Source organism: Geotrypetes seraphini, chromosome 5 (genome assembly GCF_902459505.1).
Source record: "Geotrypetes seraphini chromosome 5, aGeoSer1.1, whole genome shotgun sequence".
In the NCBI taxonomy this organism is placed as follows: Eukaryota; Metazoa; Chordata; class Amphibia; order Gymnophiona; family Dermophiidae; genus Geotrypetes; species Geotrypetes seraphini.
Window position 1 is genome coordinate 129531326 of NC_047088.1, and position 27825 is coordinate 129559150.

The window sequence follows — 27825 nt, forward strand, 5'->3', positions numbered from 1 at the left end:
AAGTTGGTTACTTGTGCCAGCATGTGAGTGGGTACCCTCCCCCAACTAGTTTAAAGCCCTACGAAGTAGGTGGGCTAGTCGGTGTCCAAAGACGTTCTTTCCCCTTCTGGTAGGTGAAGTCCATCACGTCCCTGTAGTCCTTGCAGCGCCTCTCCATGGTTCAGGAATCCGAAGTTCATCTCCCTGCACCATCCATGCAGCCAGTCGTTTGTTCTCTGGATACGATCCTCCCTGGCTCTCCACTTGCCTCTCACTGGGAGGATCGAGGAGAAGACAACCTGCGCTTCCATCCTCCTCAGCTTCTCACCCAGGGCTCCGTGGTGTTCCTGGCAGTGTCGTTCGTTCCAACGAGGATGAGAAGCATGGGAAAGTGGTCATGGGGCTTGATAAGTCTGTCTAGGCAGGCAGTTACATCTCGGATCCTGGCTCCTGGCAGACAGCAAACCTCTCTTTATTGCATATCTGGTCTGCAAATTGGTCCCTCGGTGCCTCTCAGCAGGGAATCCCCAATGACAACCACTCTGCGCTTCTTTGGGGGGAGCTGATCTGTTGTCTCCGGAACTGGAATCATCTGGTGGACAACTTCCTGTACCTCATTGGCAGGTTCCTCCTGTAACAGCTGGAATCTGTTCCTCAAGGTGATTAGTGGGGTCGATGTTAAACTGCCCTGTGAATGAGAGAAAGAGACATAAGAGGAAGAGGAAGGTCTTCTACGTTTGCCGGTGGAGGAAGTTACCAGCTGCCAGGAGTCAGCGTCTCCAGCCTCTTCTTGTACCCCAATCGGTGGTTTCAGGGTTGCAGGTTCAGACAGTTTGGGCATCCTGAGGATGGTCTTGTCTGGCTCCTGCTCGGTGACCTGGGACAACTCCTGGATGACTCCGTCGATGAAGGCCTCGTCCTCTCGGATGCTTCTCAAGCGCTTTACCTCCTCTCTCAGGCTCCTCAGCTCCTGCAAGATGTCTCCGTCTAGCTGATCCATCTCTTCTGTCTGTGTGGAGACTGTAGTCATCTGCTTGGGGATGGCCTCGGTCTGTACAGAGATCTCTGTCCTCCGTCATGGCTCTCCTTCCATCTGTACGTGGACTGTGGCCATCCCCCGGATCCCTTCGGTGACTGGGCTGCTGGTCTTGATTGTAGCCCTGTTGCTTCTTGTTCTTCCTGCCATTTTCAAATTATTTTTTTTTTTTTGTTAGTTTAGATATTTGTTAGTTAGTTATGTCTGCCTGATCGTTAGTGAGCTAGAAAAGTCTGCCTGTTAGATAGTATGAAAGTCTGCCTGTCAGAGTTTGAAAGTTGGAAGGATAGAGGTAGTTAGTTAGTTAATTGTTAGTTTAGTCTGCCTGTTTGTTAGTTGGCTAGAAAGGGCTGCCTGTTAAATAGTTTGAAAGTTTGAAGGATAGAGTGACTGGTAAGGTCTGGCTGTTGCTTAGAGAATTCTGCCTGCTTGTTGGCTAGATAGAAAGATCTGCCTGGTTTGAAAGTTGGATAGAAAGTTTAAAAGATAGTCTAAAGGTTAAATAGCTAGTTGTATGTGCCTGGTGGTTGTACTCCGCCTTGTTATGTGTTAAAACCTTACCTTGGCGGTTATCCGGAGCCTTTCTTGAGGCCCTTCGCAAAGGCGCTCTCTCACCTTTGCCGCGCGCCGAACGGCTGCACGCCGTTGGCTCGTCCCCTTTTATGGGGGGAGTTTGGCTGGTGACGTCGGGGGTGGGCGGAGTTAGCTCTCGCCTCTTCCCCTGCTAGCACCGCCTTCTTTGCTCCTCTCTCCGCTCCTTCCTGCTAGCAGACTCTCTGCTCCCTTCTCCGCTCACTGTTCTACCATGTGCTCAGGACTAGGCACAGCTCCTACAGTCTCCCTTCGGCTGGCCTTGCACTGTGTCTGCAAATTTAATCATCCCACTCATTGTTCCAATTTCCAGATCATTTATATATAAGTAAAATGAAATATTAAGGCTGCAGGAGACAGGTCAGACTCCGACTTGAAATAACAAGCTTTATCTATAATTTTTAATTTTCTCTCTTTTACTATCGATATTGTAGTTCAATCTTTCAATATTTTATATATTAATTTTATGTAAATCATATAGATGTTTTCCAACTGCAGTATATCAAGTGTAAAATAAACTTGGAAACTTGGATCCCAGAGTGATGGGAGGTGGAGCATGAAAACAATCAATGGGCTCTCTACAACCCCACAACTATTGGGAGTTAAAACCCGATGGTCAAGACTACCAGCCCTATTGCAAAGGAAGTATGTTTTGCCTAGCCTTAGGGGCCGTTTTACTAATAAGTAAGAACATAAGAAGTTGCCTCCACTGGGTCAGACCAGAGGTCCATCTCGCCCAGCGGTCCGCTCCCGTGGCGGCCCATCAGGTCCGCGACCTGTTAAGTGGTTTCTGACCACTTCTATAACCTACCTCAAGTTCTATCTGTACCCCTCTATCCCCTTATCCTCCAGGAACCTATCCAAACCTTCCTTGAACCCCTGTACCGAGTTTTGGCTTATCACTTCCTCCGGAAGCACGTTCCATGTGTCCACCACCCTCTGGGTAAAAAAGAACTTCCTAGCATTTGTTTTAAACCTTTCCCCTTTCAATTTCTCTGAGTGACCCCTAGTGCTTGTGGCTCCCCACAGTTTGAAGAATCTGTCCTTATTTACTTTCTCTATGCCCTTTAGGATTTTGAAGGTTTCTCTCATGTCCCCTCTAAGTCTCCTCTTCTCCAGGGAGAACAGCCCCAGCATTTTTAACCTGTCAGCGTATGAAAAATTTTCCATACCTCTTATCAGTTTAGTCGCCCTCCTCTGCACTCCCTCGAGTACCGCCATGTCCTTCTTGAGGTATGGCGACCAGTATTGAACACAGTACTCCAGGTGCGGGCGCACCATTGCGCGATACAGCGGCATGATGACCTCCTTTGTCCTGGTCGTGATACCTTTTTTGATGATGCCCAGCATTCTGTTTGCTTTCTTTGAGGCTGTCACACACTGCGCCGATGGTTTCAGTGATGTGTCGACCATCACCCCCAGATCCCTTTCAAGGTTACTCACCCCTAGCAGTGTTCCCCCCATTTTGTAGCTGAACATCGGGTTCTTTTTCCCTACATGCATGACCTTGCATTTCTCTACGTTAAAATTCATTTGCCACTTTTTTGCCCAGTCTTCCAGTCTCGTTAGGTCCCTTTGCAGGTATTCACAGTTTTCCGTGTTTCTAACCCGGCTGTAGAGTTTGGTGTCATCAGCAAATTTGATAACCTCACATTTTGACCCCGTCTCCAGATCGTTAATAAATATATTGAACAGTAGAGGTCCCAGCACTGACCCCTGTGGAACTCCGCTCGTGACCCATTGCCAGTCTGAGTATTGGCCCTTTACTCCAACCCTCTGTTTCCTGCCTGCCAACCAGTGTTTGATCCATCGATAGATATCCCCTTGCACCCCGTGGTTCCACAGCTTTTTAAGTAGCCGCTCGTGAGGTACCTTGTCGAAGGTTTTTTGGAAGTCAAGGTAAATAATGTCTATGGATTCCCCCTATCCATCTGGCTGTTTATTCCCTCAAAGAAGTACAGCAAGTTCATGAGGCACGACCTTCCCTTGCAGAAGCCATGCTGGCTCGCATTCAGTTGTCCATTGTTTCCTATGTGTTCGCAGATTGTGTCCTTTACCATTGCTTCCATCATCTTTCCCGGAACCGAGGTCAAGCTCACAGGCCTGTAGTTTCCCGGGTCACCCCTTGATCCCTTCTTAAAGATGGGCGTGACATTTGCTATTTTCCAGTCCTCTGGGATCTCCCCAGTTTTTAGGGAGAGGTTACATATTTGGCGAAGTGTCTCTGCTATTTCATTTCTCAGTTCTTTTAGCACCCTTGGGTGGATGCTGTCCAGGCCCGGTGATTTGTCACTCTTCAGTCTGTCTATCTGTCTGAGGACATCCTCTTTGCTTACCTCTAGTTGAACCAGCCTTTCGTCGTGTTCTCCGTTTATAATCACCTCGGGTTCTGGGATATTGGATGTGTCCTCTCTGGTGAAGACTGACGAGAAGAATTTGTTTAACCTGTCAGCTATCTCTTTTTCCTCCTTTATCGCTTCTTTCCTGTCTCCGTCATCCAGTGGTCCCACTTCCTCTCTGGCTGGTTGTTTCCCTTTCACATACCTGAAGAAGGGTTTGAAGTTTCTTGCTTCTCTTGCCAGTTTTTCCTCATATTCACTCTTTGCTTTCCTGACATGCTCTTTGCTTTCCTCGATGGCATTCTTTCTGGTGTCTTTTGTGCTCTTCCTGGTTTTCATTTGTTGGTTCCTTTTTCCATTTCTTGAAGGATGATTTCTTGTCGCTTATCACCTTTTTAACTGCAGTTGTTATCCATGCTGGGTTTCTAGTTCGATTTTTTTTGCACCCTTTCCTAAACCTTGGGACATACAGGTCTTGTGCCTCGAGCACTGTGCCTTTAAGCAATGTCCAGGCTTCCTTTACGGTCTTCACCTTCCCTGAGCTGTTGCTGAGCTTTTTTCCTACAAATGGGTTTAGCATATCCTAAAGCATGACTCTCCCACACACTAAGCCCATTTCTAACATATCCCTAAAAGAAAGCTTTTTTTTCTAAATATTTTTATATACCGTATTTTCACGTAGATAACACGCACCCGTGTAAAACGTGCACACGGGTATAGCGCGCGGAAAACACAAATTTATGTACAGAAATCTTTGTATACCGCGCATGCTGCCCGACTCTCCAGTCGCCCGCCCCGACTCTCCTCTGGCCACCCCGACTCTTCTTTCGCCCACCCCGACTCTCCTCTCCCCCTTGAAGTCCTGTCCCCACCCTGAAAGCCTGATGCCCCCCCGACGTCCGATTCATCCCCCCCCACAGGACCGCTCGCACCCCCACCCTGAAGGACCGCTCGCTCCCCCACAGCCTCCCGACCCCCCCCCCATCATGTAGAAGCTCCTACCGGTGTCCTGCTGCTTCCCCTCTTGCCCCGCCAACTCCCCGACACGATCGGGACAAGAGGGAGCTCAAGCCCTCTTGCCCCCCCCGACTCCCCGACACGATCAGGGCAAAAGGGAGCCCAAGCCCTCTTGTCCCGCCGACTCCCCAACTCCCCGACAATATCGGGCCAGGAGAGAGCCAAACCCTCCTGGCCCTGGCGACCCCCCCCTAGTTGTTCGGGCCAGGAGAGATCCCAAATCCTCCTGGCCACGGCGACTCCCTACCCCCACCCCGCACTACATTATGGGCAGGAGGGATCCCAGGCCCTCTTGCCCTCGACGCAAACCCCCCTCCCCCCAACGACCGCCCCCCCAAGAACCTTCGACCGCCCCTCCAGCCGACCATGTGCCTCAGGCCCCGCCCCCAGGAGGGACCTAAGGCTCCCGGGCCTATTTTGATTGGCCCAGGCGCCTTAGGCCCCACCAGTAGGCGGAGCTTTGGGACGGATGGGCCAATTCGGCCTCATTCCGTCGTTGGCTGCCTGCCGGACAGGCGGGTTTGGCTCCCGTCTGTCCGGCCAACTACAGAAACGTACGGGGAAGGGGGGAGGGGGTGTCGTGGGGGTCGTCCAGGGGGGTCGCGGGTCGGCTGGGGGGGACGGTCGGAGGTTCTTGGGGGGGCGGTCGTTGGGGGGAGGGGGGTTTGCGTCGAGGGCAGGAGGGCCTGGGATCCCTCCTGCCCGTAATGTAGTGCGGGGTGGGGTTAGGGGGTCGCCGTGGCCAGGAGGGTTTGGGCTCCCTCCTGGCCCGAACAACTAGCGGGGGGAGGGTCGCCAGGGCCAGGAGGACTTGGGCTCCCTCCTGGCCTGATATTGTCGGGGAGTTGGGGAATCGGCGGGGCAAGAGGGCTTGGGCTCCTTTTTTCCCCCGATCGTGTCGGGGAGTCAGGGGGGGCAAGAGGGCTTGAGCTCCCTCTTGGCCTGATCGTGTCGGGGGTGCCAAGGTTGGCTGGGGCAAGAGGGCTTGAGCTCCCTCTTGCCCCGATCGTGTCGGGGAGTCGGCGGTCCTTCGGGGTGGGGATGCGGGCGAGCGGTCCTGCGGGGGGTGAATTGGACGTCGGGGGGGGGAACTATGTAAAAAAAATTTTGTACAACGCGCTCATGCATATACCGCGCAAGGGTATGCATGGTTTGTAAAAACACGTATAACGCGCGCGTTATATGCGTGAAAATACGGTACATGCTATTAGCATGAAGCAACTGAAAATAATTAATACAAAAACACTTACTTTCTCCTTGTTAGTGAACTAATTGAAATTCTACTATGTCAAACTCTTGATATGGTTGCCCCTGCTTACAATTTTGAACGTTCTTCAATGTTAAGTACACTATCTTGAATTCTAATGGCGAAAGACCAGCCTTCCACTCCATCTTTCACTACACAAAAACTCAGCTTCCCATTAAAGTAAATCAAGTCACTTTTTTTAAAAAAAAAAAATCTTTATTAATTTTTAAACTTTGATAGTGCACAGTTGGCCAGGAAAGCATAGTTACTTACCGTAACAGTTGTTATCCAGGGACAGCAGGCAGATATTCCAACACATGGGTGACGTCACCGACGGAGCCCCGCAGTGGACAGCCTCGAAAGCAAACTTGCTTGAAGATCTCGATCTTTGAGTGCTGCAGCGCGCATGCGCGCGTGCCTTCCCGCCCAAACTAGGGGGCGCATCTCCTGTGAGGATCCTCAGTTCAGAAACCTAGCTAAGAAGCCAACCAGGGGAGGTGGGAGGGTTGTGGGAATATCTGCCTGCTGTCCCTGGATAACAACTGTTACGGTAAGTAACTGTGCTTTATCCCAGGATAAGCAGGCAGCATATTCCCACACATGGGTGACCTCCAAGCTAAGTAAAAAAGGGATGGAGGGAAGTTGGCAATTTACGAAAAAAGATTTTGCAAAACAGATTGGCCGAAATGGCCATCCCTCCTGGATAAAGTATCCAGACAGTAATGAGAGGTAAAAGTATGAACCGAGGACCAAGTGGCAGCCTTACAGATTTCCTCAATAGGTGTTGAACGGAGGAAAGCTACATATGCTGCCATAGCTCTAACTTTGTGGTCTGTTACTCGACCCTGCAGAGGAAGACCAGCCTGAGTATAGCAGAAAGAAATGCAAGCAGCCATCCAGTTGGAGATGGTGCGTTTTGAGATAGGACGACCCAACCTGTTCGGGTCAAAGGAGATGAAAAGTTGAGAAGATGTCCTGTGAAGTTGAGTGCGTTGGAGGTAGAAAGCTAAAGCACGTTTACAGTCCAAGGTATGAAGAGCCGCTTCTCCAGGATGAGAGTGAGGCTTTGGAAAAAACACAGGTAGAACAATAGACTGATTGATGTGGAATTCTGAAACAACTTTAGGTAAGAATTTAGGATGAGTACGGAGGATCACCTTGTCATGGTGAAAAACTGTGAAGGGTGGATCTGCAACCAAAGCTTGTAACTCACTGACTCTTCGAGCAGATGTGAGGGCGATGAGGAACACAGCTTTCCAAGTGAGATATTTGAGGTGAGCTATGTCAAGTGGTTCAAAAGGAGGTTTCATCAGTTGAGCCAGAACAACATTGAGATCCCAAACCACTGGAGGTGGTTTAAGTGGTGGATGAAGATTAAGAAGTCCTTTCATGAAGCGAGAAACCATAGGATGTGCATAAAGAGGTTTCCCATCTAGAGGCTGATGAAAAGCAGCTATAGCACTAAGATGGACTCGAATAGATGTAGTTTGAAGTCCAGAATGTGACAAATGAAGTAAGTAGTCCAGAACGGATGTCAAGGAGGAAGATCTGGGTGGTAAGTGACGTGTAGAACACCAAGCAGAGAATCTAGTCCACTTCTGGCCATAACATTGTCTAGTTGATGGCTTCCTGGAAGCAAGTAAGATATCCTGAACAGATGGAGAAAATTGAGAAAAGTCTGTTATGCAGAAAGGTACAAGCTGTTAAATGTAGAGACTGCAGATTGGGATGAAGCAAGGATCCTTGACTCTGCGTGAGTAGAGAGAGAAATACTGGTAGAAGAAGAGGCTCCCTGGCGCTGAGTTGAAGTAGAAGGGAGAACCAAGGTTGTCTGGGCCACCGAGGAGCTATTAGAATCATGGTGGCATGTTCCGACTTCAGTTTGACTAGAGTCTTGAGAATCAGAGGAAACGGAGGAAAAGCATAAAGGAACTGATTCCTCCAGTCCAGTAGAAACGCATCCGCTTCGAGACGTTGAGGGGCATAGATGCGGGAGCAAAATCGAGGCAGTTTGAAGTTGAGAGGTAACGCAAACAGATCTATCTGCGGAGTTCCCCAATGGGCAAAGATTTGGCGAAGAGTTGGAGAATTGAGTGCCTACTGAGTGGTGGTGGCCTCGCTGAGGATCTGTGAAAGACTGATTATAAAAATATCAGTAACAATAAGGTGCATAACGTATGCTGTTCACATCAAGCATACTAAGAGGTTGTACTGAACAACCAGCATCTACAACAAATTTGATTTGGCCAAAATTGTGAGTATGTTTGGTTAAGGAGACTTTGCACTGTAGGTTCCTATGTCGCATGTGTGTGTGTTAAGGAGACTTTAGATTACAGGTTCCTGCCTCGCGTGTATGTAATTTTATAGTCCGCTTTGACTTGGAGAGAGGGTGAAGCCGTATTCACGTGCTGGTAAGGAGAGTATGGTGGCTTGGGAAGCTCCAGGATTGAGATCAGATATGGCATCAGAAGAGTTAGGCTTTTGCCGCGCACAGGAGGCGCGCACATTTTCTCTGGTGCCGTCGTGGTGTTTTTTTCCTAAGGCTGGATTTGGCGGCATATGCCACGGTTGCCGTGTTTGTAACAGTAGCATGCACCAGCGGGACTAGGGTAGGCTTCAGCAATATTGCAGCAGTCGGGCTCGGTGGGGTATTTTCTCCTGACTCTGTTATGATGGTGCACAACAAATTCTTGTCGCTTGGGACCCATCCTAAGCTGCCTGAAGGAGCTGTAGAGCAGGGGTCTCAAAGTCCTTTCTTGAGGGCCACAATCCAGTCGGGTTTTCAGGATTTCCCCAATGAATATGCATGAGATCTATGTGCATGCAATGCTTTCAATGCATATTCATTGGGGAAATCCGGGAAATCCGACTGGATTGTGGCCCTCAAGGAGGGACCTTGAGATCCCTGCTGTAGAGGGAGATTCATTTGGTGTTTGGCTGCTCAGTCACGGCTTTTCTCTGGACTAAGTCAGCAGCAGGCAAATCGCTGCTGAGGGAGGTCAGCGGCAGGAGAGTACCAGAGTCTCGGTTCAGATATCTCCTAGGGTCCCTGTCTGGTGAAGATATGCATATTGTCTGTTTTCCTCTTCTTTGTGCCTTGGTGCAGCACTGTGGATGTCTGGTAGCGCTATAGAAGTTATTCTTATTAGTACTAATAGTTTGGGATTTGGAGAAGACTAGTGGAGGAGCAAGGTGACCTGGCAGCACTGCGACTCTTCCAGTGGGAAGGGCTGGGATTTTTCTATTTTTAGGGCATCGCTGGGTCTCCCTGTTTTGCAGTCGAATAGACTTCTGCAACTTCCAACTATCTCATGGTGGGTGCTAGCAAGCCCCCCAAATTCTTACTGGTCCACGAGGCCATGCAGGCACTTATTTCGGCTATGGGCCATGCCAGAGTGTCACAACCCTAGCCTTAAGGCTAGGCTTGTGACAGTCAAATCTCCTCCAAATCCTCCCCTTCTCTTGAAAAGGGCGGATCACTGCAGCAGGTTGAACTCTGATAGACAAACAGGGTCTCTGTTTCCTTTGAAACATCAGTCTACAGAAACCCAGGGAGTAGAAGGGGAGTGGGAGAACAGCCTGTTGCAGAGGGAGGGGACTTATTCAAAAGGACAGCCTGAGAGTCAGTGTCAGAGAGCAGCTAATGAGCCTCTGCTGGGGCCAATTAAGGCTAAACTGAGAGGCCAGCAGAAGCAGCAGGTTAGCCCTCCCCCTTTCAGGTCAGGGCGTGGACAACTCAGAGCATTAGAGGCTGTGGTTAGGAAGAACAAGGCAGTCTTCCCTGGGTCAGCCCAGGAAGCAGTCTCCAGGGACTGGGCTCCTGACTTTCCACTGAATAAGGATGTTGATATGGCAGAGGTATCCACTGTCCCTGGGGTGAACCAGCCAGCTTGCCAGGAAGCCGTGGAACCTATGGATACTACACAAGAACCAGATGAAACACAGATGGACCAAAGCTAAGTTGAATTACCTTTTTGATTGTTTGCTTTTGGAATCGTTTTCTCTGAGTTTGTTTGTAAGCACCAGTCAAGTGCTGACAGCATGAGCAGTGCTGAGCTAACTGCTGCAGCTGTACCTTAGGCTGGTGACAGAGAGGAAAGTGTGGAGTTTTTGTACATTTTCTCCTTTTGTTTTTTTTTTACCTAATTTTGGTGAATGAATGTATGGACAAGGAAGTAGTGGGGAGAATCCACATAATATCCTCAGGGAGGGATCGTGGGGCCATTTTTTTTGGCAAGCTTTGTGCTAAAGTGGATTCAGCTACTCCCCTCCCCCACCAACTGTTTGTTAGGTTGGCTGGGGAAGGCCTGTTAAGCCAGGCCTAGGCAACACATTCATCAGAGTTGGAAAGACCTTGGGAATAACCAGCAGAAACACTGGATGTTCCAGTAGCCGTATTACTTTGTGCCCTTTTGGGACTGTGAGACTGTGAGGGCAACGCTACAATAGTATCATTCTAAACTTACCTGCCAGAAAGGTGTGTGGGCTATGTTTTGCAAGCCCAGATTTTCTTTGTATTTTGTTTGAAATTTAAAGACTAAAAGTGTAGCAGTTGCTACCCTAGAAATAAAGTTGGACACAAGTTCAGTTAAATCTTTATTGTTCCTGACGTTTATTTTTTTTAATTTTTGATGAGAACCAGCAGGACCTTCAACATCCTTTGAAGGCACGGCGAGTTCGGCGTTGGGTGAGCATGGGCCGGTGGCCTGTTACAAAACCTGGCCCCGGCACGCTCACAAGAGGCAGGTATCCGGTTGTCGAAGACTAGGTGGCTGTTGTATATGATAGCTCTGTATGGGCTGGACAGCTTGGCGCTTCCGGAGATAATCACTTTCGTGGAAGTAGTATCCAAGATGACCACCCTGAGGTTATCCTTCAAGATTGCGGTCTTGACGTTGCAGGCGGTAAGCTGCAGCTCTTATGCCTTGGGGCGGCGGATGCAGATTCTAGGTGGCGCCTTGTTTAGGACTTGTTTGGAGTGTATTTGGAGAAGTTGGTAAAGGATTTGGGGGGATTCCAAATCACAGTGGCTACCGGAGGATAATCCTAGGAGTTCCTTTATGTCATCTCCATCACACCCCCGTTTGCGGAATCACTAGGCCAGGTAGGCCCGTCTTCTAGTCCTTTTTGTATTCCTTCTTACATCGTAAAAAAAAAAAAAGATTTATCATTGAAAAGTTCCTTATGCCATCCATGGCTTTCATATCTCAACCAGCCCATAGCCCGTCCACCCGTGCTTCACTCTAATAGAGTCTCAGCTCCCTCCGCCAGCTCCATAGGACAACGGTCATTCTTCATGGCAAATAGGGCCATGAGGATGTCCGATCGATGTCCGGCCATGTGGATCTTGCTCGTTGTTCAACAAGGTTGCAACTTAGAATTTTTCCCTCCCATCGCAGATTCTTTCTTGGGGTCCCCAGGTTCTGGAGAAGTCAAAGTGGCCTTGGTGCGAGGCATCCTTCATGTGCTACTGGCCCTCTGGGTGGTAGTTCTGGTACTTCGGGATCTAGAGGACCAGGGGGAGGTATTCCATTTCTTTTGTGGTACCCATATAATGGGGATCCGTCAGACCGGTTATGGATCTCAGGAGGGGCCAGCAGGTTCTCAATGTCAGTCGTTTCAACACCTGTGGCGGAGAGACATTGGTCGTTGTTGCAGTTCAGATGGGCGGCTTGCTCGAGGCCCTCGTTCTCAAGAAGGCATACTTACTTATTCCCATATGGCCACCACACTGGCAGTATCTGCATTTTGCAATTCTCGATCAACCTTTTCAGTTTTGGACTCTGCCCTTCAAATTGACCGCACCTTTTCCAAGGTGATAGTGACAGTCTTTTTTTGGATGAAGGGTGTTGGGTCCTCATCTACTTGGTTGGTTCATTGACGCGACCTTTATCCATCCAGTGGGTTTGTGGGTTACCCAAAGGTCTTTTCCCTACATCAGTCCTTAGGCGAGATCTGCTAGTTTCTAAGAAGGTCACAGATCCTTTCTCAGTCATTGGAGCATTGGTGAATGCTGTCCACAACTGTTCATGAAAAGCTGTTTTTGCCCTAGGTCTGGGGCCGGAAGGTTGCAGTCTCAGGTGCGTGTCATGCTCTGGATTCCAAGTCTGAGAATAGGGTTATGTCCAAGTTTTGGGCTCCATGGTGGTGGCGGCACCGGTAGTGGTGTCTTGGGCACGCTTTCATATGAGGCCACTTCTCTAGTCTCTCCTATCCCAATGGCCGCCGGTATCTCAGGATTACAGTCGCCGGCTAGGAGGGCATCCTCAACTCTGCCGCAGCATGAAGGGGTGACTGCTCAATATCAGTCTGTACAGCAATGGTGATGAAGTTGAAAAGTGAGGCAACTTGGAAACTTCCACAACAATTATGAACCTCACTAATTAGGGTTCAATTGCAATGTGGCATATAAGCCATCAACATATTGGTCTGAGTAATTGTTCTTTTTCTGGACTTATAACTTGTATGTAGCTTGTATTGTTGTCTTTCTTCAAAATAAATAGACTCACAATTCTGGGGCTAGGACTGTTCTGCGCAGAACAGTCCTAGCCCCAGAATTGTGAGGACGCTAAAAATAAGAGCTCCTTAAAGAACCCTTGAAAAAGCCCGTATGGGCGAACCGGGTCCCATCGGGGCATGCTAGAGACTCTGCACCATATGATAAGTAAAAAATGAAACATATGTTGTTTTCCAGTCTTTATTTATTTTGAAGAAAGACAATAATACAAGCTACATACAAGTTGAGGGCTGTTATAAGTCCAGAAAAAGAACAATTACTCAGACCAATATTTTGATGGCTTATATGCCACATTGCAATTGAACCCTAATTAGTGAGGTTCATAATCGTTGTGGAAGACTGCCTTTGCATCCCCAGGCTGGTTGGAGATCATTACGGTTCCCAGTCAGAAGGGTGGGAGTGCTTGGTGCCTCCAGTTCTCAGCGCAGGGCTCGTTGTCTCAGGAGATGGCTCCGGGGTCTATCTCTCTTCTGGCCTTCTGGGTGCCTGGTGGGCTCTGTCAGAGTTTCGGGCATTGATAAAAGGCAGTACGACCTGGGTTCTTTTGGTCAGGGTCAAGGAAGTGGCACGAGTCGACAGCCTAGGGGATGTGAAGAGCTCTCATTTTGCTCAGGTGGAGTGGATTCTTCTTTTTTGGGCTGCGATTTGTCTTCCGCTTCTGTCGGGGGCTCACATTACAGGACAGGCCATTGTTCAAGCGGTTTCCTCATTAGAACTCAGCTAGCTCCCGGAGAGTGGAAACTATCTCCAAGGGCATTCCAGCTCATTGTTCAGGCGTGGGGTTGCACGGTGATGATTCTCCTGGCCTCGGCTCCCACTGCCAAGCTGGCAAAGTTTTATCAATGGACACTGAGATAGGGATTACAAGGAGGTGGATGCGTTAGTTCTTCCATTGCCTCCGGGACAGCTTCGATATGTTGTTTCTCCCATGGCTGATGATTGGCCAGGTGTTGCTTTGCATTACCTGGGGTCTGGAGTCCGTAGTCTTGGTGGATCCGGATGGGCAACACCGTCAGTGGTAGGCGGATCTGTTGGGGTTAATAAGGGAGATTCTCTCTGGCTTCTGGTCACGATGGACTGACTGCCGCAGGGTCCCGTTCACAATCATCGATGTTTCTCGTTTGATTTTCCTACCTATTTGTTGGCTAGTTGCAGTTCAGGCATACAGCATATTCTGAGCAGGTAGATGCTACTCTTTTCTAGACCACGATGAGATTTACATCTGCGGCATTTGCCAGAGTCCGGACAGTCGTTTTTTCCTGGGTCATGTTCTCTCCTTCTTATGGGATGAAGTGTCCAAAGGTTGGTGTATTCTTTCCTTTGGGTATTAGTGGTTATCTTTGCAGGTTATAAGGGAAGCGTGTCGCATTCTTCATTGTCTGCTCAGCTGGACGTGGTTGGGTTCCTGAAGGAGATGCGGTGCGTTTGCTCACCTTGCGGAGGTTCTGTCTGCATTGGGATCTCAAGTTGGGGCTGAGGGGCTTGTATGGGGTGACCTTCGAGTCCTTACGCGAGATGACGCTTCTGGATGTCAACCTGCAGGTGCTCTTTCTGGTTCCTATGGCATCTGCTCAGAGAGTATTGCAGTTGCGGGCACTGACCTGCAGAGATCCTTTCTGCATTTCACGTCGTCAGATATCGCGTTTGGGACTCTTCTTTCCTTTCCTCTTAAGGTGGTGTCAGCTTTTCTTGTCCTCCAAAGGAGGACTATGGATCGAAGTTTTCTTCCTCACAGCTTTTCAATGAGCAGAGATGGCTATGGTGCTTTCTTCAGCTCGATAATGACTTTCATTGTTCAGATTCACTGGGTATGGTGTGATCCAAGGCATCGGTGGCCGTGATTGCTGTTGCCTCCTGGCTGACGGAGAACCTGTTGCCGGCTTACCTTCAGGCTCCTTCGCCTAATGCAGAGGCAGTTTCCTGGACAAAGTCCAAGTTACCTGGGAAGCACTGGCTAGGGCGAAGTTACTTTCTCTATGTATTTCCGACTGAATTGGCAGGTGCGTGGTCGCTTCCTTTGGGTCTTCAGGGATTGCAGAGGTGGCTTTCATGTCCCACCCTGTATGAGGATTGCTTTGCTATATCCCACTAGTCTCTGGATTCATCTGCTGCTGTTGCTAAGGAAGGAAAAATTATGTTCTTACCTGTTAATTTTCTTTCCTTTAGACGCAGCAGATGAATCCAAAGCCCCACCCTTTCTGGATATTTCCTGTCAATTACTATTTCAGGAATCTCAGAGGTTATGTTATAGTTGGTAGTTGTATTCTGTTTTATTACCTTGGAAATTTGTTATGGGAAATAAGTTTTTTGCATACTAAGGGGTCCTTTTACAAAGGCCCGTTAGCCATTTTAGCGCGTGCTAAATATAAGCGCACTAAATATTAGCACGTCCATAGACTTTAATGGGCGCGTTAGCGTATGCGTATATTTAGTGCGCGCTAAAACAGCTAACACACCTTTGTAAAGAGTGTCTAAGTATATTACTGTTTCCGGATGCTTGGACAATGAGTGATACTGAAGGTGCACGGGAAGTTCCATCCAAGAGGACCACCTGTTAATCAGTTCTCTATCTCCACCTGCTGGTAGATGTGTACTATCCCACTAGTCTCTGGATTCATCTGCTGTGTCTAAAGGAAAGAAAATTAACAGGTAAGAACATAATTTTTCCTTATCTGGAACAGTCTAAGGATGACAAGGAAGCAAATTTTGCATATTCACACTAATATCTTAGGGACTACTTTAACATGTAAGGTAAAGACTTCCTATATAGCTTGCTAATTAAGATACATAAAAAGGTTTTAAGGTTCATACTAAAGCTTCTGTGTATCTCATATTTTTTCCACATAAATAAATGCATTTTTATGAGCTTATCTTGGACTACTTGGAATAAATTAACTGCCTATTCTTTGATCCCATTCCCACCAATTTATGCCTTTCAATCTCCCTTACTTTAAGCAGTCACATGTTTGAACTTCTGTAACTTTAACTTTTTTCACATAAAAGTATGGGGTATGGACTATTGTATTACAAACTGTTCTAACAGAATTCATTTAAACCTCATTTTTGTTACTGGAGACTTTAGTCATTTTTCACAGAAATGGTCATATATAATGTTCATATGATTAAATGTATTACCTTTTTTTCAATGAATACTCATGAATTAACACCTCAGAAACATCATATCTTTGGAAAAGAGTTCTTACTTCAGCCTGCAAAATTGTAACAAATGAAACAATAATTATTTATAAAGTAGGGACAAATATACAGAAAAATAAATATTTTACTGTATTATAAAATCAGACCAGAAGTTCCAGGATACCTCTGACACCGAAGGATGCAAGCTGCCAACATGAACATAAAATTCCTCTTTCAATTCATTCACTACTTTTACATCTGAAAAAAAACAACAAAATTAGTCTCGATTCTTGAACTGCTTCTTTTCTCTAAATGAAGTCTTTGTGTTCTGAACCAAGTCATCAAGTATTTCCTGTAATTATCCCACATTTGGCTGACTAGAAAGAAAAGCAGTTACTTACCTGTAGCAAGTATTCTCTGAGGACAGCAGGCATATATTCTCACATGTGGATGATGTCATTCATGGAGCCTGGTATGGATGGTACCAAGTGTACTGTCACTTTAAATCTTTCAGGCAGTGTCCACAACATGCATGCGTGGGTGCCTTCCCACCTAATGCACCAGTACAGTATGAAAGCTAAGACAACTCCAAGGGGAGAAGGATGTAATATATGCCTGCTGTCCTCTAAGAACACCTGCTACAGGTAAGTAAGTAACTTTGCTTTCTCCAAGGACAAGCAGGCATAATATTCTCCCATGTGGGTCTTGCTAGATGCTAGATCCTTTGAACCTCAATGAGGAAAACATCACGATCAAACCACTATAAACAAGTTTCAAGTTTTATTTTGATTTGATAAATCACTTATTCAAATTTACTAAGCGAGTTACAATAGAATAAAAATAAACATACATTTAGACATACTATTTAAAATTTAAAAATAATGGGTTGTCCGACAAACTTACAAACTAATTGATACACAAGGAATGGAGGAATAAAGTTACAAAATCAGTGCTTTAAAACAGAAAAAAAGAACCATAAATGGAAAAAATCATTAGGGAGGGAGGGAGGTAGTATAATCCTAGAGGGTAACTACTTTACAATTTAATTATAATTTAAAGATTAAAAGCATCTTTAAAGAGAAAGCTTTTTAAGTTATTTTTAAAACAACTGAGATCATTTTCCTCTCTTATATATTGAGGCAAAGTGTTCCAGAGTTGCGGGACCATCACCGAAAACATATCATGGCATCTGGTTCCGATGACTTTCAAGGAAGGGACTACTATGAGCTTTTGGATTGTAGATCGGAGAGAGCATGGTGTATTATAAGGAATAAGCATTCTATTAATAAATTGTGGTTCATTGGTGGACAGAGTTTTAAATACTGTCACAAGCCCAGCACTACAGCTAGCCTTGTTCCAGCTAGAAAGAAGGGGAACTTGGCCCTGAAGATAAAGAGAGCTGATCAGTGCAGCAGCTCTCCAACTAGCATGGAGCAGAACTCTGATTCTGGGGAGGTTTCCTAAGAGCAGGAGCCCTGGGAGGAGTTGGAACAGAAGGAGAACAAAAAACTACTTTAAACCTAGACCAGGCTCTGGTAAGACTCAGCTTAGAAAACAGGCTCTACGCCCTTTAGGCACACACCTGCTGAAGTTAATTGAGGAGCAGGAGAAAGCTCAAGGAAAGTTGAAACCTGCCCCTCCCCCACACAGGCTAGGGCGTGGCTCTCACAAAGCAAGGCAGGTGGAGCAGTGTAAGCCAGGGAGAGTCAGTGCTGAGCCAGCAGAGGAAGCAGAAGCATGGCTAGGTGCTCCAGAGGCCAGGTAGGGAGATGAAGTGGAAATGCTGGATGTAGAGGAATCCTTACTGGTAAACCAGCCAGACTGCCTGAGGCCAGAAGAAGCCATGGACACTTCTTTGGAACCTGTTGAGGACAGAATGGATGAAAGCTAAGTTTTTTCTTTTTGTTGCTTTCCACTGCACTGTGTTATGAGAAAAGGAACTGTATGTTTGCTGGCTGTGGGAGAGTTTAAAAGCACGTTGCAGGGAAAAACGGCCCTGCCTGAAAAGGACTTTGGACTGTATTTTTTTCTCCTCCTGTTTTGTAAGTTAAAGCCACTGATTGACACAGTGGGGATTGTGGGGCCGAATCCACACAAGATCCACAGGGTTAGGATTGCGGGCGTCAATTTGGCTGTTTTGAGAGTGGATTCGACAATTCCCCACCCCCACCAACTTACTAGAGTTGGTAGGGGAAAGTCTGGGCCGAATCCACACAAGATCCACAGGGTTGGGATTGCGGGCACCAATTTGGCTGTTTTGAGAGTGGATTTGACAATTCCCCACCCCCACCAACTTACTAGAGTTGGTAGGGGAAAGCCTGATTAAACTTAGGCAGGCACAGTGTGATTTATCAGGACCAGTTAATTTTTGCAGTACTGTGCAATACTCACCAATTGTTATTTTCTTTTTGCTGGAAAGAAGCTGGTGAGAAACTTTAGGACTTACCCTGAGACAAGGGTGTGGCCAGCCTTGTGCTAACCAGGCAATCAGAAGGACTGCAGGGCTGAAAGCCAGAACAAGTGAACTGTTTGAGTTGTTTTTTTCCTTATTTTGCATATATTTTGAACATTGGCTGCATTACTGAATAAAGCCTTCATTATTTGAACTGTGGCTGAACGGTAGCCTTATTCTGTGGGAAGAACAGTTGCTATTCTGACCATTTACTTCCCAGAACATTATTGTCCCAGCAGGGCTTTCAACTTTTGAAGGCACACCAGCATCAGTGTTTTGCGCGCTACCCGGTATCCGATACAGGACCCGGTACCAGGAGTGCGACAATACTAAGAGTAATATTTTAAAGGTGATACGGTGGTTGATTGGAAGCCAGTGTGAGTTGATCAAAAAAGGATTAACGTGATCATATTTTTTACCACTATCACTACAAACCACTAACAAAATCCTAGGAGTGACTCTAGACCGAAAGATGACTATGGAAAGCCAAATCACTGCTGTGGTTCGCAAAAGCTTTGCAGCACTATGGAAACTACGAGCTAACCGTTGCTACCTTGACACCCTTCCCTTCCAAATCCTTTTCCAAGCCCTGATAACATAGTAACATGGTAACATAGTAGATGACAGCAGATAAAGACCCGAATGGTCCATCCAGTCTGCCCAACTTGCTTCAATTTAAATTTTTTTAATTTAAATTTTTTCTTCTTATCTATTTCTGGGTAAGAATCCAAAGCTCTACCCAGTACTGTACTTAGGTTCCAACTGTCGAAGTCTCCGTTAAATCTCACTCCAGCCCATCTACACCCTCCCAGCCATTGAAGCCCTTCCCAGACCATCCTCAACCAAAATGCCATATACAGACACAGACTATGCAAGTCTGTCCAGTACTGGCCTTACCCCTTCAATATTTATTATTTTCTGATTCTAGATCCTCTGTATTCATCCCAAGCTTTTTTGAACTCCGTCATTGTTTTCCTCTCCACCACCTCTCTTGGGAGCACATTCCAGGCATCCACCACCCTCTCTGTAAAGAAGAATTTCCTTACATTTCTCTTGAGTCTACCACCCCTCAGCCTCAAATTATGCCCTCTGGTTTTACTATTTTCCTTTCTCTGGAAAAGATTTTGTTCTACGTTAATACCTTTCAAGTATTTGAACGTCTGAATCATATCTCCCCTGTCCCTCCTTTCCTCTAGGGCAGTGGTCTCAAACTCAAACCTTTTGCAGGGCCACATTTTGGATTTGTAGGTAGTTGAAGGCCTTCAGAAAAAAATAGTTAATGTCTTATTAAAGAAATGACAATTTTGCATGAGGTAAAACTCTTTATAGTTTATAAATCTTTCCTTGTGGCTAAGTCTTAATAAGTCTTTCTGTCTTGGCTGACCTCAGGGAGTGTCAGTTTCGGGTGCTACATCATGCATATCTTATGTGGGTTCAATTATTTCATTCTGGTTTCGCAGAGACGGCGCAGTGCAAGAAATGTGCTGGTGCACCTAAGTCTTTTTTCCATGCTTTTTGTAGTTGGCCAGTGGTCAGGGCTTTCTGGAGACGAATGGTCAGCTATCTGGAGCTTTTGTTAGACCGTTCTATGCCTCTCACTCCGGTGGTTGTTTTTTTTTTTTAGACAAATATAAAGCTTTTCGATTTCCCCCTGGTATGGCTGGCTATTTTTGTGAAAGGCAGGGTTGGTGGCTAAGAAAATTTTATCCCAGGACAAGCAGGCAGGCTATTCTTGCATATGGGTGACGACATCAGCGGAGCCCGGATGCGGAAGCTCGCAAGCATACTTGCTTGAAGAAACCAGAAGTTTCGAGTCGACCACACCGCGTATACGTGAGTGCCTTCCCGCCCAGCGCAGGGCGCGTCTCCTCAGTTCTCAGTTTTCTGCGGAGCCGTGAAATCCGTCTGACTCTCTGCATTTAACTTTGTTACTTCGTGCCTTCTCTGAACCGCAGTTTGTATTTTTTTCTTCACGAATCGCTGTTCTTACTTTATTTCTTAATTTCTAGTTTAAAAAAAATAAATAAATAAATTTTCAATCTTCCGTCTGACTGCCGAGGCAGGCCGCTCGGCTGCAGCCCAAGGGCTTCGATTTTGCGGCGGCCATTTTTCCTTCTATGTCCCGGCCTGTAACGGGCTTCAAGAAGTGTAGCCAGTGCCAGCGTGCGATTTCCCTTACAGACCCACACCGTCGGTACCTCAAGTGCCTTGGGCCGGATCATCAACCGAAGTCTCATGCCCCAAGAAACACTTCAACAGACTCCGGACGATTCAACATATAGCTGTGCGCCTTATCTTCAGTCTAAGGAAAACTGACCACGACATGCCCTACTACAAGCAACTGCACTGGCTCCCGATTAAGGCCCGATCACTATTCAAAATGGGTTGCTCCATGTATAAGGCTCGTTATGGCCTCTTACCAAACTATATAACTGAAGTATTTTAGTCCCTCCCCCCCATTTTGTGCTCCAACTCCATCTTCACCTACCCATCCCTGCAAGGAAAACCTATAAAAGCTTACCTGACAAAATTACTAACCTATCAAGCAACTCCCTTCAGTCGGGAACTACTCCCCATTATTAAATCTTCTATGTCATACCTGCAATTCAGGCAAGGATGAAAAACATACTTGTTCAACAAATTCCTAGTACAGCACTAAACCTGTGCCCTCTCTGCATGTCTCACATGCTCCTCAAGACTAACTCTTGAGGACTAACTCTTGGGTCATTCCATGTCAAGTGGACCAAGAGCCCACACTCAATCCCCTTGAAATCCAACCAAATTTTACAGGAGTGTTGTCTAGGGTCTCAAATGAAAATGCAAAATTTTTTGGATCTATCACAATTTGGTCAGGAGCTAGGGGTGGTTGAACAAAAGCAAATTGATCCACTCCCATGTCTCGTGTGACCTAAAACCCCAAATTTGCTTAAGCACTGTGGCAGAATGAAACTACCTAGGAGTCTGAAATTTTGCAGTTTAGTACAACACCTTGGGCAAGTTTCTGTGCCATGTTTGAAATCTTTTGCGAACGTGCTTCCATTTCTACAGGTCAGCAAAGTAGGCAAAAAAATGAAAATTTTTGGCAAAGTTTGGCTCTATACTGCTGCTGGTAGGTAAGTCAGCTGATGGTACAACTTTACCAGCAGACATGTACCAACTCCCAAGATTTGCAATACGAGCCTTTAAAGTGAAGTGAAGCTGAAGATATGACCATTCAAAAATATGGCTTTATACATTTATGCAAATTTTCACTGTTTTTCAGATTAAAATATCTCTAATGTGTAGTTCTTTTTTGTTTTGGTTTTTATATCATTTGAAAGAGCATGTTTTTTGCTACAGAAGCTATCCTGTTTCATCTTGGACCCGACATTTCTTTGGTGAGAATTAGTTGTATATGCGCACAAATGTTTAATATTGAAGAGGCATGTTTAACACAAAACCATGTTGTATGCAAATGAACAAGGTACATGAAGTTTCAAAGTTAAGTTCAGATTGTTACTGTTTTATGATCCTCTTCCCTGTATTCATGCATTTTCATATACCCACTGCCACTGGTCATGAAGATCATTACAAGTGTATTATACACCGAGACTACATATTTATCAGTTATTGATCCATTGTCTGAAAGACATTCCAAATAGTCAGATAATACCATATACATTTTTAAGCTTTATTAAAGACAAAAAAGAAAAGTGCAAAACCACACTTATTTAAAGTGCGCATAAATACTGACAAAGATCAGGAAATCGCATAAATTCAACTTTTAACTCAGTTTCTTGCACATGGTTTTGAAAGTATGGTCAATGTTTGCCATAATAGGATGTCGCATTCTTCCATTGAAATTTCACATATATGACCAATCCACTAAGAATTGTCATATATGCAAGCTAAGTATTGTACAGGTTGAAAGCTGGATGTTCAGGATCAGTATCAGACTCTAAGACATTGGCAATGGATGAGCTGGTTTCACTTGAAATTTTGCTAATGCAGAGTCTAGCAGTGTCTATGGGCTTAAATTGGTAATTTTCTCTTGTTCCAGCACTGTGTGGCCCATACAGCACAGTTACTTACCGTAACAGGTGTTATCCAGGGACAGCAGGCAGATATTCTTGACTGATGGGTGACGGCACCGACGGAGCCCCGGTACGGACACTTTTAGAGTGATTGCACTCTAAGAACTTGGAAAGTTCTAGAGGCCGCACCGCGCGTGCGCGAGTGCCTTCCCGCCCGACACAGGCGCGCGGTCCCCAGTTATGATAAGCCAGCTAAGAAGCCAACCCGGGGAGGTGGGTGGGACGCAAGAATATCTGCCTGCTGTCCCTGGATAACACCTGTTACGGTAAGTAACTGTGCTTTATCCCAGGACAAGCAGGCAGCATATTCTTGACTGATGGGTGACCTCCAAGCTAACAAAAAGAGGGATGGTGGGAAGGTTGGCCATTAGGAAAACAAATTTTGCAAAATAGATTGGCCGAAGTGTCCATCCCGTCTGGAGAAAGCGTCCAGACAATAATGAGATGTAAAAGTATGAACTGAGGACCAAGTGGCAGCCTTGCAGATTTCCTCAATAGGAGTGGAACGGAGGAAAGCTACAGATGCTGCCATAGCTCGGACTCTATGGGCCGTGACAGAACCTTCCAGAGTCAGTCCGGTCTGAGCATAACAGAATGAAATGCACGCTGCAAGCCAATTGGACAACGTACGTTTAGAAACAGGATGTCCTAATTTATTCGGATCAAAGGACAGAAAGAGTTGTGGGGATGATCTGTGGGGCTTAGTACGGTCTAAATAGTAAGCCAAAGCCCGCTTACAGTCCAAAGTATGTAGAGCCTGCTCACCAGAATGAGAGTGAGGCCTCGGAAAGAAGACAGGCAGAACAATGGATTGATTGAGATGGAATTCAGAGACAACCTTAGGAAGAAACTTTGGATGTGTACGCAGAACCACCTTATCATGATGAAAGACTGTGAAAGGTGGGTCAGAAACTAGTGCATGGAGCTCACTGACCCTCCTGGCAGAGGTGAGAGCAATAAGGAAAACTACCTTCCAAGTGAGGAACTTGAAAGAGGCATTCGCCAAAGGTTCAAATGGAGGCTTCATTAAAGCGGATAGAACCACATTAAGATCCCAGACCACAGGAGGAGCTTTAATAGGAGGTTTTAAATTAAAAAGACCTCGCATAAATCTGGTGACCAGGGGATGAGCTGAAAGGAGCTTTCCATGGACTGGCTCATGAAAAGCCGCAATAGCACTGAGATGAACTCTGACGGAGGTAGATTTGAGGCCAGAGTCAGACAGAAAAAGTAGGTAATCCAACAATGCCTCTACTGAAAGAGATGTGGGATTATGATGATGAAGAAGACACCAAGAAGAAAATCTTGTCCACTTCTGATGGTAACACTGAAGAGTGGTCGGTTTCCTGGAGGCATTCAGGACAGAACGAACGGGCTGAGACAGTAGAGAATCATGTGAAGTCAGCCCGAGAGATACCAAGCTGTCAGGTGTAGAGACTGGAGGTTGGGATGCAGAAGGGTCTCCTGTTGCTGTGTAAGCAGAGAAGGAAATATTGGAAGCAGAAAAGGATCCCTGGAACTGAGTTGAAGTAGAAGGGAGAACCAATGCTGCCTGGGCCATCTTGGAGCGATTAGAATCATGGTGGCTCTGTCCCTCTTGAGCTTGAACAACGTGCGTAACATGAGTGGAAGTGGAGGGAAAGCATACAGGAACAGATTGGACCAATCTAGGAGGAATGCATCCGCTGCCAGACGGTGAGGAGTGTAGAGTCTGGAGCAGAAGCTGGGCAGTTGGTGATTGTGAGGAGCTGCAAAGAGGTCCACTTGAGGAGTGCCCCACTGGTCGAAGATGGACTGCAAGGTCGATGGATCGAGAGTCCATTCGTGTGGTTGTAAAACTCTGCTGAGTTTGTCCGCTAATGAGTTCTGCTCCCCCTGGATGTAGATCGCTTTCAGGAACAAGTGGTGATCTGTGGCCCAAGTCCAGATTCTCTGGGCTTCCTGGCATAATAGGCGAGAGCCTGTCCCACCTTGTTTGTTGATGTAATACATCGCAACCTGATTGTCTGTGCATAGTAGAAGTACCTGAGGAAAGAGAAGATGCTGAAATGCTTTGAGGGCATAAAACATTGCCCTGAGTTCCAGGAAATTGATGTGATGTTTCATTTCCTGAGGTGTCCAAAACCCTTGAGTTTGAAACTCGTCCAAATGTGCTCCCCAAGCATAAGGGGATGCATCGGTGGTGATGACAAGCTGATGCTGAGGCAGATGAAATAGAAGACCTCTGGATAGATTTGAGGATATCAACCACTATTGCAGAGATCGACGAAGTGATGATGTCACAGATATGTGTCGTGAGCAAGGATCTGTCGCCTGAGACCACTGGTTGGCTAAGGTCCATTGGGGAGTGCGCAGGTGAAGACGCGCAAGGGGAGTGACGTGAACTGTGGAGGCCATGTGACCCAAAAGAATCATCATTTGCTTGGCAGATATGGAACTTTGAGACAGTACCTGCTGACAGAGAAATTGGAGGGTCTGAAGACGATTGGATGGAAGGAATGATCTCATGAGGATTGTGTCCAGTATTGCTCCAATGAACTGAAGTCTTTGAGTGGGGATGAGGTGAGATTTTGGAAGATTGATCTCGAATCCCAGGATTTGAAGAAAGAGGATGGTTTGATTCGTGGCCAGAAGAACTGACTGAGATGAGGCAGCTTTGATCAACCAGTCGTCTAGGTAAGGAAAGACCTGAAGATGGTGAGAGCGAAGAAAAGCTGCAACCACAATGAGACATTTGGTGAACACCCTTGGAGAGGAGGCAAGACCGAAGGGTAGTACCTTGTATTGGTAATGATGATGATTGATCATGAAACGAAGATATTTCCTGGAGGTCAGATTGACCGGAATGTGAGTGTAAGCTTCTTTGAGATCGAGGGAGCATAGCCAGTCGTTTTGATTGAGAAGAGGGTAAAGAGTGGCTAAAGAAAGCATTTTGAATTTTTCTTTCACCAAACATTTGTTGAGATCTCGAAGATCTAGAATGGGTCTTAGATCTCCTGTTTTTTTGGGGACTAGAAAATAACGGGAGTAGAACCCCTGCCCCTGCTGATCTGGAGGAACTTCCTCTATTGCATTTAAACGAAGGAGAGATTGAACTTCTTGAACTAGAAGGACAGATTGAGGGGAGTTCAAAGCAGACTCTTTTGGTGGACTTAGAGCCGGCAGAGTTTGAAAGTTGAGAGAGTAGCCGTGATGGATGATGTTGAGGACCCATTGGTCCGAGGTGATGATTTTCCATCGGCTGAGGAAAAGAGATAAACGACCACCTATGGGTTGAGGAAGGTGGGTGGAAATTTGAACGCTGGCTATGCTTTGGAGAACTAAGTCAAAAGGGTTGTGACTTTGGTTGTGGAGGTGGCTTCACAGGCTGTTGTTGTTGAGGCCTAGGAGGTTGACGTTGTGGTTGGCGTTGACATTTAGGTGGTTGGGAAGGTGTCTGCAATGGTCTAGCTGCATAGCGGCGCTGATAAGCCGACTGCTGTCTGAAAGGCCTTGTAGTAGGGGGCTTCTTTTTATTTTTGAGCAGAGTATCCCAACGTGTCTCATGAGCTGAGAGCTTTTGAGTGGTCGAGTCCATGGAATCCCCAAAAAGCTCATCCCCCAGGCATGGTGCATTGGCTAACCGATCTTGATGGTTAACATCAAGTTCGGATACCCGAAGCCAGGCAAGTCTACGCATAGCTACAGACATAGCTGTAGCTCTTGAGGTTAGCTCAAAGGTATCATAGATAGATCTAACCATAAATTTTCGCAGCTGAAATAGCGAAGAAGAGCATTGATGAAAAGCCTGCTGTTTTCGTTGGGGAAGGTACTTTTCAAAAGAGGCCATGGTGGTAAGGAGGTGTTTGAGATAAAAAGAAAAATGGAATGCGTAGTTGCCAGATCTATTGGCCAACATTGCATTTTGGTAAAGCCTCTTACCAAATTTGTCCATTGCCTTACCCTCTCTGCCAGGAGGTACAGAAGCATACACACTAGCTCCTGAAGATTTTTTCAGGGTAGATTCCACTAACAAGGATTCGTGAGGAAGCTGGGGTTTATCGAATCCAGGGATAGGAATCACCTTGTACAAGGAATCAAGCTTACGGGGAGCTCCAGGAATTGTTAAAGGAGTCTCCAAATTCTTGTAGAATGTCTCCCGTAATATATCGTGCAGAGGGAGCTTCAGGAATTCCTTAGGAGGCTGGTCAAAATCAAGTGCATCCAAAAAAGCTTTAGATTTTTTAGACTCAGCCTCCAAAGGAATAGACATGGAGTCACACATATTTTCAAAAAAGAAGTAAAAGATGTGGATTCCTGTCCTGAAGAAGGATCAGGCAACGCAGAATCCTCTTCTTCAGAAGAACATTCACCTTCAGAAAGGAATGGTTCTTCAGAGTCTCCCCACAGATCAGGGTCTCTTACATGAGATGTACGATCCCGGGGACTCTGGAGTCGAGGGTTCCAAATGTCGGGATTTGCGTACCGACTTACCCGATCTCATCGACACGGTACCGGGAGATGTCACTTGTTGCACCGGTGCCGAAGTCTGTACCGACTGATGTCTTGGCTCCGGTGCAAGAAGTGGCATCGATGTCGATGAGGCCGAGTGCACCGCACCGAGGGGAGTGGATACAAGAATAGAAGGTTGCTCCACTATCGGTACCGGTGGCTCAGACCGGACCGGTTCTGGAAGGATCGGGGTCAAAATAGCAGGAATCAGCTTTTGGAGTTGTTCCCTGAGCTGAACCTGCAAGACGGCGGCAATGCGCTCATCTAAGGAAGGCACCGGTACTGCTTTTTTTCTTCCTGCGGTACCTTAGGTGCCGCTCTACACTCCGAAGAAGAACCCGATGTCGAAGGGCTAACTTCAATCGGAGCGGAGCGCTTCCGCTGGCGTTTCACGGTCGGCAGGATTGGGCTCACTGCAGTGGAGACCGGAGGACGCTCCAGCGGGGAAGGCTTCTTAGCCGGCTTACTTGGAGGGTGCGACGCCGGCGCGGTGTCGCGCGGTGTCGACGAGGAAGGTGCCGACTGAGATGGAACCGATGTCGGTGCCGGTGTAGCGGAGTCGGACATCTCGGCACCGAAAAGCAACCGCTGTTGGATCTGGCGGTTTTTCAGAGTCCTTTTTTTAATGATGCGCAGCGGGTACAAGTGGACGCTCGATGATCCAGACCAAGACACTGCAGACACCAGTTATGTGGGTCTGTCAGTGAAATTGGCCGAGCGCACCGCTGGCACTTTTTAAACCCGGGTTGAGGGGGCATGAATGGAAAAACGGCTTCAGCCAAATCGAAGCCCGAGGCTTCGATAGTGGCAATAGGCCACGCCGGGGCGAAACCGAAAGAAAAGGAAAAAAATTACTAATAGAATTTTTTTTTTTTTTTTTTAAGAAATAAAAGAAAAAATGAGGGAAAAGATCTTTCCCAAAGGGTTTACGCGAGCGTGGAAGGCAAAA

At 46.7% G+C, this 27825-nt stretch overlaps 1 protein-coding gene across 3 annotated transcripts in view; it reads right to left on the bottom strand.

Annotated features, from left to right (window-relative positions):
- The window catches only part of LOC117361527, a 672067-nt gene that overhangs the window by 415072 nt on the left and 229170 nt on the right, over window positions 1-27825 (bottom strand). For all 3 annotated transcript variants that reach the window (XM_033946990.1, XM_033946988.1, XM_033946989.1), the window contains exons 5-6: window positions 16045-16118; window positions 15861-15934 (exon numbers count right to left, since the gene is read on the bottom strand). In XM_033946990.1, the coding sequence (XP_033802881.1) occupies window positions 15861-15934; window positions 16045-16118 (148 nt within the window). The remainder of the gene's footprint in view (window positions 1-15860; window positions 15935-16044; window positions 16119-27825) is intronic.